Source organism: Tiliqua scincoides, chromosome 5 (genome assembly GCF_035046505.1).
Source record: "Tiliqua scincoides isolate rTilSci1 chromosome 5, rTilSci1.hap2, whole genome shotgun sequence".
In the NCBI taxonomy this organism is placed as follows: Eukaryota; Metazoa; Chordata; class Lepidosauria; order Squamata; family Scincidae; genus Tiliqua; species Tiliqua scincoides.
In genome coordinates this window covers 49,975,299-49,986,499 of record NC_089825.1, presented here as the reverse complement: position 1 = coordinate 49,986,499, position 11,201 = coordinate 49,975,299, and the positions used below count along the sequence as shown (strand labels likewise).

Genomic DNA, 11,201 nt, shown 5'->3' with positions numbered 1-11,201 from the left:
ACTCAGCAAACAAATACTAGATTTTTCAGTTCAGCTCACATACAATGGCAAAATGCAGACTTTGCTAGTTGAACACAAGACAAACCGAAACTGGAGCCTGCCAAGAGTTCCAAGTTCAAACAGCTATAGGCATTGAATTTGTTTTGTTTGATTGTAGCAATGACAACCCACCAAGTCAGAAGCCTTGGCTGACACCTTTCAGATTCCTTGCCTACTTAGAAAGCAGTAGTTTGCTCCTATAGCTTATGCGTCTACAACTTTGTCTCAACAGGAGGAGCTAAGGGATCATATACTATGAAAGCTAGCATGCATTCTCTATTGAGCTACAGGTAGATTACTGAACAGTTGATAGCTTCAGTCAGTTGCTAATTCCTGGAGATTCTCTCCCCACCCCATCCGTCTCATTAAACCAAGAAGGTCCAGTAAAGCTCTGGGATTGCCTTCCCTAGGCATTTTGAGACCGATACCAATTCTTTGAGACTCCAGGCCCAGCTTGGAAAATTGGCAAACTTCAGGGAGAAGTGGGCTGGTCTGACCTCCTAAGATATCATGCCAATTATTCAAGTTACTACAGTTTTTATTTTGGACACCAATAGAGACAGAAGATCAGGTGTTTAAAAGTAGTGAACCGTATCAGAATTTAGAATTAAGCTGTCAAAAAGGAAAGGTGATACAAAATGTAAATAAAAGAGGGGTCATTTACTATAGTCCCACTGTTTAGGGCTATTATGCAAATGTTTAGGGTAGCCAATATAATTTTTCCATCTCATTAATCCATTCTTAAATAGAGCCAAGTTTTAGAGTACAGCATGAGCATGAATTACTGGACGTGTATTGGTGACTGCAATTGGTGTAGTTAAGAATTTGGGAGAAATATGAGAATCCTATAAAATCAAAAATCACTTTGATGCCATGCAGATTTTAAGATGGTAGGTAGATCAGGTGATTGGTCTTTAGTTGCCATTAGAAGAGTAACCTCTGCCCTACCTTCTCTATATAAGTTTTCCCTTTACTACATAGAAATGTTTGAATTATGGAAACTACTACAAAGTTCAGTTTCTATGTTCTAATGATTCTTGACTAGTTCTGTAAGTAGAGATATAGGACATTTGAAAAAGGTTTTTAGCATTAAGTTTGCAGCATGTATTTTGTTCTTAGTTCAAATATAACTTTAGAGTCATGAGCCAAAGTTATGTTATACAGTACATTTTAAAAAATTGGTGTAATCCAGTCTTAGAACCCTCTGCAAATTTAAAGTCCAATGCATGGCAACTATTAAAATTTACAGGTTACTGTTTTAGACTGATCTATAATTGACTAGCTAGAAAAAGAGGTTAACATACTCCCGCATATGATTGTATTAGCAAGATTTATATGTAGTGTATTAAAGAATGGCTAAAATTATATATGGAAGTATGGAATATATAAAAGTGCAATTTTAGCCTAACAGCATATGAAGAATAGATTGGATAAAAATGCACATTTTGAAAACTGAGCACAAGAAAAATCCAAACAATGCAAGTATCTGAGACCACAACTGTTTGATTTTTACAGCAATAGTACTTCTGAAGACAGTCTTACTGCTGAGCCAACCTTGTTCCTATAAGTTTGGAATTAAATAGGGCTGCCTTCCAGAGAAACATCTCCCTTTTAAAAATAGCATAAGTGTTGTCCCTAGTTCTTGATGGCATTCCAAACATAATTCAATTTTTAACTCCATTCTGGCCAGGGATGGAAACAGCACAGCCCACCCAGTTTAATAGAAAGTTAAGCAGGTATTTAAATCTCCTTCCTATCAATAGGAACATGGAACTTGGGCTGTAATCCTATTCTTACCCAAGAATAAATCCCACTTAACTCAATGAGACCAAGTAGATATGCCTAGCAGTGGCTGGAAGGTGCACTGCTCTGGGGCATACCTTCCAGAGCTACCCCCTGACCTGGGCTGCCCCTGTGCCCCCTCTGAATGCAACTGGAGCTGCACTCTGGTCACATCTGGAAGGTGTTCCAAGGCCTTAAAACATCACTTCCTGTTTTGCTGAAAAAATAGAAAGTACTCCAACACCCACCAGACAAAGGGCAGGATCCCAGTGGCTGCAGTAGGGGTGGCACCGTTGCTCCCATGGAGTGCTGCCCAGGGCCCTGTACCCCCTCCACCCAGCTATGCAACTGATGCTTAGGATTATACTCCTAGAAGTCTTAGCTCTGACTAGATGTCATTTCTATTTGAGATGTGTAGCCCTACTCCAAAACCACTGATAACAATTCCAGCAAAGCATCTACCTTTATCCAGTGGGCAGGTTCAAGAGCTCCCCATGTCTGAAGCAGCATGCTAGTTCCACCCCCTTATCCAATAATGTGCCAGCCTTTGCTCCTCCTACACTCTCCAATGATCTAGCTCTGCTATCTTCTCCATATCTCAAGCCTTCTTCCTTTTCTAATCCAAGGAGTAGAAGGTGGAGAAGTAGAGGCAAATAGGTGGGTAGAGATTGGTGTCCTCCACCAATCTGCTGCCTGAGCCAACTGCCTCTGTTGGCCTCATGGATGGGCTGGCGCTGGGACAAATTAGTATTTAATCCCATCATTGAAGGCTGCCATTAAACGCTCAAGCTGACCATTCTTAGACCCATAACATTCCTTAATTGAACTGTACCTTAGTACTTTCCAGAAGTGATCCACCTAGCCTCAGTCTGCTTGTGCAGCAAACATTACCCAATTCCTAGTAGACTTTTAAACACCACACCAGGTCTTGATCTTTGTTGCTTGGTATGGCAGCTTTTATTAGAAATGTGTTCCAAGGAAAGCAAGTAGAACATGGATCAGAAGTCCAACTGCAATGGTTAGGAGTTTCCCCAGGACTGTCCCTTTGTCCGATGCAATACCTAAGAAGAGTTAGAATATTAGAGACAGATCAGGGCCCTCCCCTTGTCCTAGGTTCACACACCCCCTTAGCTGCTTTGCCATGCAGGTGGCTCCATACCTTGCAGAGACACCTTGGCCACTTCCATAGGCAATGGCATGCTACTTGACCTCTCATCTGTATCAGAGCTAAGCTTGGCAGCAGCAGCAAAAATAACATTTTCAGATGCAGTGCGTAGCAACCCTCCTGCAATAAAGATGAATGGATCTGTAAAGCCTGTTCAAGCCAGTTTAACTGTTCCCCTGTTTTGAGAGTTTTAAGACGTGAAGTCAAAGGTTAGAGGATGATGCCTCATACCAGGTCAGACCATGGGTCCATCTTGCTCAGTATTGACAATACTAATAGCAGCTTCTCTGCCCTACCTAAAGATGTCAGGGATTGAACCCGAGATTTTTTACCTGCAAAAATGAATGAAGGGTATAATGGAAGATCAGATCACCAGGCAGATGATGTGGTGTTGACCGATTCCCATGTTTTGACAGCTGGTTGACAGCTCTGGGAAGGGCAGGGCTAGTGGCTGGAGTAAGAGGCTGTAGTCCACAGCTGTAATTAAGGCCAATGGAGACTTTGACAGGCAGGACCTGAAGTAGTGGCTCACACCCGAGTCTCATTTGAAAATGGGTGCTTGCACAGCAGTAACAGGCTAGATTTAAGATCTATAGATTCTCTTCAACCAAGTTGCCTGGACCATACCTACCACTGGATGTCACATTCTCTTCCGAGTCTAGAAGCCATCTTAGTTCTTTATCTGCCTGAAGGATAAACTGAAGTCCAATTGCAGATTCAGCCTCAGCTTCTATCACAGGAGGTCCACCTTTTAGAGAATTAGAGATGTTTGTGCCAACTTTTGATCTACCCAACAGCCTGTACCAATGCCAAGAACATCTCTTCACTAGCTGCTTTGTGATCTGGAAACCAGTTGTGCTCACATGCCACTTACTTTCAGAGTGGTCACCAAGTGGTAGGAAAAGGGCAAGCTATGAGAGGCATACAGTGTGCTCTTCATTGCTTGCTTAAGTTTACGATTGGCACAGAGGGTTCTGAATGTCAAACAGAACCACATTGCTTTAAGCCAACTAGAGAAAGCTTGCAAAAAGGCAGGCTCACCAAGCTCCTAATTACTCAGTACTTCCTACATTAGAATTGACAGATTACCTAAACATACAGTTTGTTAATGAAGTGCACTTTACAGTGTCAGGCAATATTTGTACTCCCTTTCAGGATCCAGATTGTGTCTAAAGTTACTCCTTTCAAAATCAGACCCAATTCTCTACCACCAATTTATACTAGTTTACAATTAAGGAAGCCACTGTAAGTGTTGTGTTACCTTGTTCATCTCTTGGCATCACTAACATTAGGCCCCGAAGACACACAAGCCAGTCCACTCACACAGTACAAGCTTCCTGAATTGTTACCACATTGCTGCTGCAGTTAACAGCCACACCTCTATTGGAAAACTTGGGCACCACAAATTGCTATACTGTACCTGCCAGGCTTAGTTTAGTCTTAAACATACATGAAGATATAAGCACTTCATCACAATAAGACTCAAAGTGCTGTTATTTAGAACCACTAAACTACTGTGCAGATTATATTCTAAACCCAAGTCAAAAACCCATCTCAAAAAAGACATAGTGGAAATGGAAAAGGTGCAAAAGAGAGGGACTAAGATGATTACAGGGCTGGGGCACCTTCCTTATGAGGAAAGGCTACGGCGTTTGGGCCTCTTCAACCTAGAAAAGAGACGCCTGAGGGGGGACATGATTGAGACATACAAAATTATGCAGGGGATGGACAGAGTGGATAGGGAGATGCTCTTTACACTCTCACATAACACCAGAACCAGGGGACATCCACTAAAATTGAGTGTTGGGCAGGTTAGGACAGACAAAAGAAAATATTTCTTTACTCAGCGTGTGGTCGGTCTGTGGAACTCCTTGCCACAGGATGTGGTGCTGGTGTCTAGCCTAGACGCCTTTAAAAGGGGATTGGACAAGTTTCTGGAGGAAAAATCCATTATGGAGTACAAGCCATGATGTGTATGCGCAACCTCCTGATTTTAGAAATGGGTTATGTCAGAATGCCAGATGCAAAGGAGGGCACCAGGCTGAGGTCTCTTGTTATCTGGTGTGCTCCCTGGGGCATTTGGTGGGCCGCTATGAGAAACAGGAAGCTGGACTAGATGGGCCTATGGCCTGATCCAGTAGGGCTGTTCTTATGTTCTTAAGTCACAACAACCTTCTGCTGAGAGTTGATGTAGAGAGGGTGTTCGGGTCACAGAAGCTAATTATTGATCCTCCAAGACACCACAGCTCTATGCAGATATTTTGCAAGTAAATAGAGGCATGCATTTGTCAACATGCAAAGGATGTGCAGCACTGTTTACCCAAAAGCCATATTGCGTGCACACATCTGTAACATTATAGTAACATTATAGTGTTCGCGAACATTATAGTGTTCGCCACATCAAACACGGGAGTTTGCAGGAGTGTCCTACTCTGGATGGGCTCTGACTATTTGCAAACTAGGAAGTACTATCGTGGTCCTACATCCATATAATGAAGCTATTCCTCCAGGAATTGAAGTTCTAACATTCATAATATACTGTAAAGTGTTTCATATGGTAGGAAATCCTTGTTATTGTCTAGCCAGATCTTGTCACTTTTACAGTCACTGTAGCCCAACTATCAGAGACGCAACCCTTGGATTTGCCCAACTCCTCACCTTCTGCTGTTCCTACTTGATCTTTCTGGTGGTCCCAAGCATCCAGGATGAGAAGAGGTCCCACCACAAGGTCAGCTTCTGTTTCTCCATTTGAGATATCTATGATAGCTAGAAGAGATCACAATAAGTGCAAGTGTGCGGCAGAAGAATTTCAAGGCCTTCGAGAGGAAGACTAGTCAAGATGCATTGGATTCAAGAATTTTTTCCACAATAACCATTAGAAAGCTTTTCTGAAAGATGTAGAAAGCTAGGGAAAGCTATTTCAATCTCCAAACATGTATGCAACAGTCTTCAAACTGCAAGGAATTCTAGTAATACTGTAGTCTCAGCTGTTAAAACAGTGCAAGTTATAAAGTTCCCTTCCTCCCAGACTGGGGGGGGGGGGGTGTGTGAGAACATGAGGAATGTGCTCCCTCTACTCTGCTGCCCAAGACAACAGCCTCAATTGATGGGCTAGATCAGGGGTGCTCAAACTTTCAACTTTAGGGATGCTGGACCTTTAACAAGTGTATAGAAGAGGGAATTTCAGCAGGTGCAGCTTGTCATCTGTGGGATGACAAGCTGCACCTGCTGAAATTCTCTCTTCTATACACTTGTTAAAGGTCCAACATCCCTAAAGTTGAAAGTTTGAGCACCCCTGGGCTAGATCATTCACATGAGAATGTTTGGCAACCATCAGTCTCAAAAGACTATGGTATAAGCCTACAGCACCCAGTATTCCCAGGCAGACTCCCATCCAAGTACTAACCAGGCCTGATGCTGCTTAGCTTCCAAGATCAGATGAGATCAGGCATGTGCAGCATAACAGTTGCTGCAATGAATCAAGTAACTGGGAGTACCTTATCCAGATAGCTAGCTAATCCATCAAGTGATCATACCAACTCAAGAACCTACCTGACCCAGAAGGCATTTGTTTCTTGTGCCATTGTGAATGAGGATTTCTAGAGTCCAGCATCCTGGTCCACCCTCTAGTTGATCCACAGTTCCTAGCCTCGCAGCAGTTACAGATGTCTTTGGAACCTTCTACTGGTATCCAGCTGTTAACAAAAGAGGTCATTAGTGCCTTTCAAAACCCCATTTTCTCCCATGTTTTGTTCTATACTACTCACGAGTTCCTTGGAGTACTGTACGAACAAGCTTTGCTTAAGCGATCTGGTTCTTTGTCCACTCCAGCAACTTTCAAACTGCATACAATGTAGATCTGAAACGGAAGTTAAGATTAAGGATTAGATGGAAAGTGCTGCCATCCTACTCTACGTAGAAGCTCAAATAGCATAAAGGAGTCTTCTCACCAGACTCGAGTCTCCAGTAAATCTGAATGCATCTACAGAAAACTGGAGTGTTTCTGGCCGAGGTCTTGGAATTCTGAAGGCTGATGCTACATCATGTTCTCGCCCATCCACAAGGCATCTATACCCAAAGTTCATGGTTAGACCAAATACTATTTAAGGGACATATTGTTCAGTGTCTCAATATTTTTGAACTGTGGTCACCCATTTAAGTTTGCAGTTGGCTCAATGCATGTTCATTTAGAAGCATACTCCACCGAGTTCAATGGGATGCAAGTGTGCAGACTTGCAACCTAGCTATATCCCCCCATTAGCTCTGCAGGTGAACAAGCATGCAGAAATCCCTCACTCACCAGTGCACAAAGGTTCTGCCACTTTGTGGAGATCATTGGATTAAGGGCCCAAGCCTATCCTGTGCTGATGCAGCCATACCAACAGGGCTGGTGCTGCATCTTGAGGTGGGGGCGCAGGGACAGTCATGGAGGCTTCCTCAAGGTAAGGGAACAAAACATACCCTTACCTCAGGGCTGCATTGATGCTGGAGAATTGGTTAGCAATGGGCCCTAAGCCACTAATACAGTGGTTCCCAAACTGCACACTGCAGCGCCCCAGAGCACCATAGCAAGCTCACAAGGGTACCTTGGGAATATCACTGGCAGCCTTACCAGCTTTCCCAGGCATTGCCATCTTGGCTGGGCCAAAGCCTTGCAGAGCCCTCTCAACCTCCTGCACAGCAGTGCTGCTGCAACAGGGTGCCACGAAAGAAGGGGATTGTGACCGGGGTTAATTTGAGGAACTGCTGCATGAATCCAACATCATGAAGAGGAGACACACCTCCCAATGTCATTTTGTGTCCAAGGAACACTCAACATCAGTTACACAATCACCCAACTCATTCTGCAATAGGATGAAGAGCTGGGAATTTGGTACAGGTCTTCCTGATGGAAGTACAACAGTACACTGCCCATGGAGCTCCATCAGCCCCATCCAATTTTAGAAAGCCCACCTACTTCCTTCATGGAGGCAGCTTGAAATGGGTTCTAGAGCAGCCACCTATCCAGATACTGGCCCAACCTAGAACTGGCTATATCAAGTGCCCTCCAACTAGGACCTTTAAATATTTACATATTTCTTCAAGTTGCTATTTTACAGGAGGGGCGATCTGCACCTTTGTTTTGCACCATGCCCTTTTGCTTACAAGGCTGCCATTTTGTCCTGCTTTACTGTAATTTTATTGTTCCATAGGCAAGGTGCTCTGCATGCAGTATTTATAAAAGCTGTAGATCAGGGGTGCTCACACTTTTTTGGCTCGAGAGCTACTTTGAAACCCAGCAAGGCCCGGAGATCTACCAGAGTTTTTTTTACAATGTTCGCGCCATCATAACATATAACATTTATGTGTACAATGTATGTTGGTGTACCTTGAGCCCCACTGAGTATAACAGGACTTACTCCTGAGTAGACATGCCTAGGATTAGGCTGTGAGGCTGCAATCCTAGCCACACTTACCTGGGAGTAAGCCCCATTGAGTACAATGGGCCTTACTCCCAGCATTTCCTCCCAAAGGCACCTGAAGGGGGGGTTGGCACTCCGCAATCTACTCATTTTGCCTCGCAATCTACCGGTAGATCACGATCCACCTATTGAGCACCCCTGCTGTAGATAATCTGGGTAATTGCTTATTTCAGAATAGTTCTATCCTGCTTTCCTCCTCACAGTAAAATTGCCAAGGCAGATAGCAAAATACAACACTATATTAAAACCAACAAACCCAACTCAGCAGGGCAACACATAGGCCACAAGAACCAACCAAGCATTTTTAGTGCCCTTCTTCCCAAATCCTGTTGACTTAGGGCAGTTACCAAGCAATTGTACACATGCAGCAAGCATCAGTGAAGCCCACCAACTTAGTGAAGGATCAGGATAGCTTTAGCCCCCCCCCCCCCCCGTCACAACTCCTTCCAAGTTGTTCAAAGAGATTGTGAAGATGCTGCTTCATCTTACCCATGGTAGTCCAGGATTGTATATCGTGGAGTGCTATCACTGTCTGGTGTTTGTGTAGCCATGCAACTATCCACATACAGCCTCAGAGGTATATGGTTATCACTATAGATGTCTGCCTGAACATGAAGCTCATCTCCTAGCTGGTAGCCTCTGGAAGTTCTCTCAGCACTCCAGTCATCTGTAGTAATTCACAGCAAACAGGAAGATTTCAGTCACATATTGTGCCTACACTTCTGTTATAATATATTCTGTTATTGGTCCAGTTAATCCAGTCAAATCCAGACTGAAATTCTGGAGAGCTGCTGCTCCCACTCAGACAGAGCTTTTTCCTATCCCTGGCTGGAGATGCCACAGGTTGAAGGGTCTGCATGAAAAGAGTCCTTGCCATTGAACTACACCTTTCTCTACTATAGCCATCTAAAGCAGGGGTCTCCAAACTTTTAGCCAGAGGGCCACATCAAATATCTGTGGAGGGCCAGAAAAATATTTAAATATACAATTTAAATAAATAAGAGATGGAACTTAGATGAGTGAATGGGCTCATTCATTCCACCTCTCTGGCCCTCAGAACACCCTCCAGACACAATCAGAGCACAGTTCTGGTCATGTTCAGTTGAGTGGGTTGGAGGCTTTCAGGAGACAAGAGGTTGGCCACGGGCCGGAAAGAGGCTTGCTGCGGGCCGCATCTGGCCCCCGGGCTGGGTTTGGAGACCCCTGATCTAAAGGAATAGAGCCTCATTTTTTAAAGCCAATGGAAACCAATCATCCCACACACAGCAAAGCAGAGTTTTGTTAAGAACTTTACTGCAACAGTGGAAGAACTGCAGTCATTCAGGAGAGGCCCAGTACAAGTAAGAGAGCAACCAATAGGGATTAGCATATATGCATCTCCACACCCACCAACCATATACTGGGTGGTTCTGCTTATGTACCATCACTCTTCCAAACTACTTACCAGTCATCAAACGCAAGGAAAACTGAAGCTTCCCCTCTGCAGACATTGTCAGACTAAAAGGCATCCACGTGGGCTCAATTGCATGGCTGCTCACATTATCCTTCCTAAGAAAAAGGTTTACTTCTTAATACAGTGCCATAATGCAACCCAGCTGGACAGCAGTATCGGATGCAGTGGCTCACCTAGGGAAACGGCACACAATAGGGATCTCAGCTGGGCTATTTCTTACAATAATGGGGTTGCTTGCCAACCGTGGGTTGTAATGCAGGCTTGTGTGGTAGTTCAGGGAGTCTGGTGTCATCTGAAAGAACACAGCAATCCTATTACAATATTACAGGAGTTATATCTTAGCTTTAGGCCAGTGGTTCCCAAATAGTGGGTCAGGAGCCACTGGTGGGTCATAACCTGATTTTGGTGGGTTGCCAAAGGGTGATAGAAAGATCAGATAATTAATTGCCCCAAGCCCTGAGACTATTCAAAAATCAGGTACTGTACTTGCCAGTAACCCTGCAAAGAGCTCAGCTCCTGCAGTTTGCAAGCATGTTTAAGTATAGGAAGATAAGTGTTTGAGGATCTTTTTCTGGTTATTGCTTATAAATAAAAATATTTTTTCTAGAGTTTTTTTTTTTTAAAAAAGGAAAGACTGGTAGATCTAGGTGGGTCCTGTCATTTTAAAAAGTGGGTCCAGTGCTAAAAAATTTGGGAACCACAGGCAGGCAATTCATTTTACAGTAGGGTTCAATATACATATTATTGAAAATGGAGTGCTAAGTAAGATTACAAGCATACCAAGATTAACTGAAGCAATAGAAATACAAATGTTTATCTCAAGATCCTCACATACCCCACCACAAAATTAAGTTCTCTTATTTATACAGCCACCATTACCTGTAGTTTGATGCCACACTCATGGAGTCCCACTTCAAAGATAATCACTTTACCAGAAATACTGAGAGAAGTGTAACTGCAGGCTTTTGGGCCAAGGCTGAGCTCAGCAACTTGGACCAAGTGGCCAGTCCCAAAGAGATCTCTATGGACCATAACCACCATTTCAGCTTCCTGGCACTGCACTGCAATAGGCTGCAGAGAAGTAGGCAACTTTTCAGTCAAGGGTGGCCTTACAGGATCATTATCTCTATCTAGAAGATTCCCATTTAGTAGCTCATGCCTGGAGACATCCCAAAGAGTAGCACAAGTCACTATGCTCATCAGATAACACAGCCACAAACCACCTAACTCCTTTACCCACCACATCTTCCTTCCTTTACTCGCACAATCCTACCATAAAGGAGGAGGAGCATAATAGTCT

At 43.7% G+C, this 11,201-nt stretch overlaps 1 protein-coding gene across 1 annotated transcript; it reads right to left on the bottom strand.

Annotated features, from left to right (window-relative positions):
- Positions 1 to 2,285: 2,285 nt before the first annotated feature.
- On the bottom strand, positions 2,286 to 10,942 carry LOC136652242 (zona pellucida sperm-binding protein 3-like). The gene is made up of 11 exons (XM_066629170.1): positions 10,781 to 10,942; positions 10,075 to 10,193; positions 9,893 to 9,996; positions 8,938 to 9,115; positions 6,937 to 7,054; positions 6,754 to 6,845; positions 6,539 to 6,681; positions 5,645 to 5,752; positions 3,618 to 3,734; positions 2,981 to 3,106; positions 2,286 to 2,437 (listed from the first exon to the last, which is right to left on the bottom strand). The coding sequence occupies exons 1-11, from the start codon at positions 10,940 to 10,942 to the stop codon at positions 2,286 to 2,288; spliced, it is 1,419 nt and encodes a 472-aa protein (XP_066485267.1).
- Positions 10,943 to 11,201: the final 259 nt, after the last annotated feature.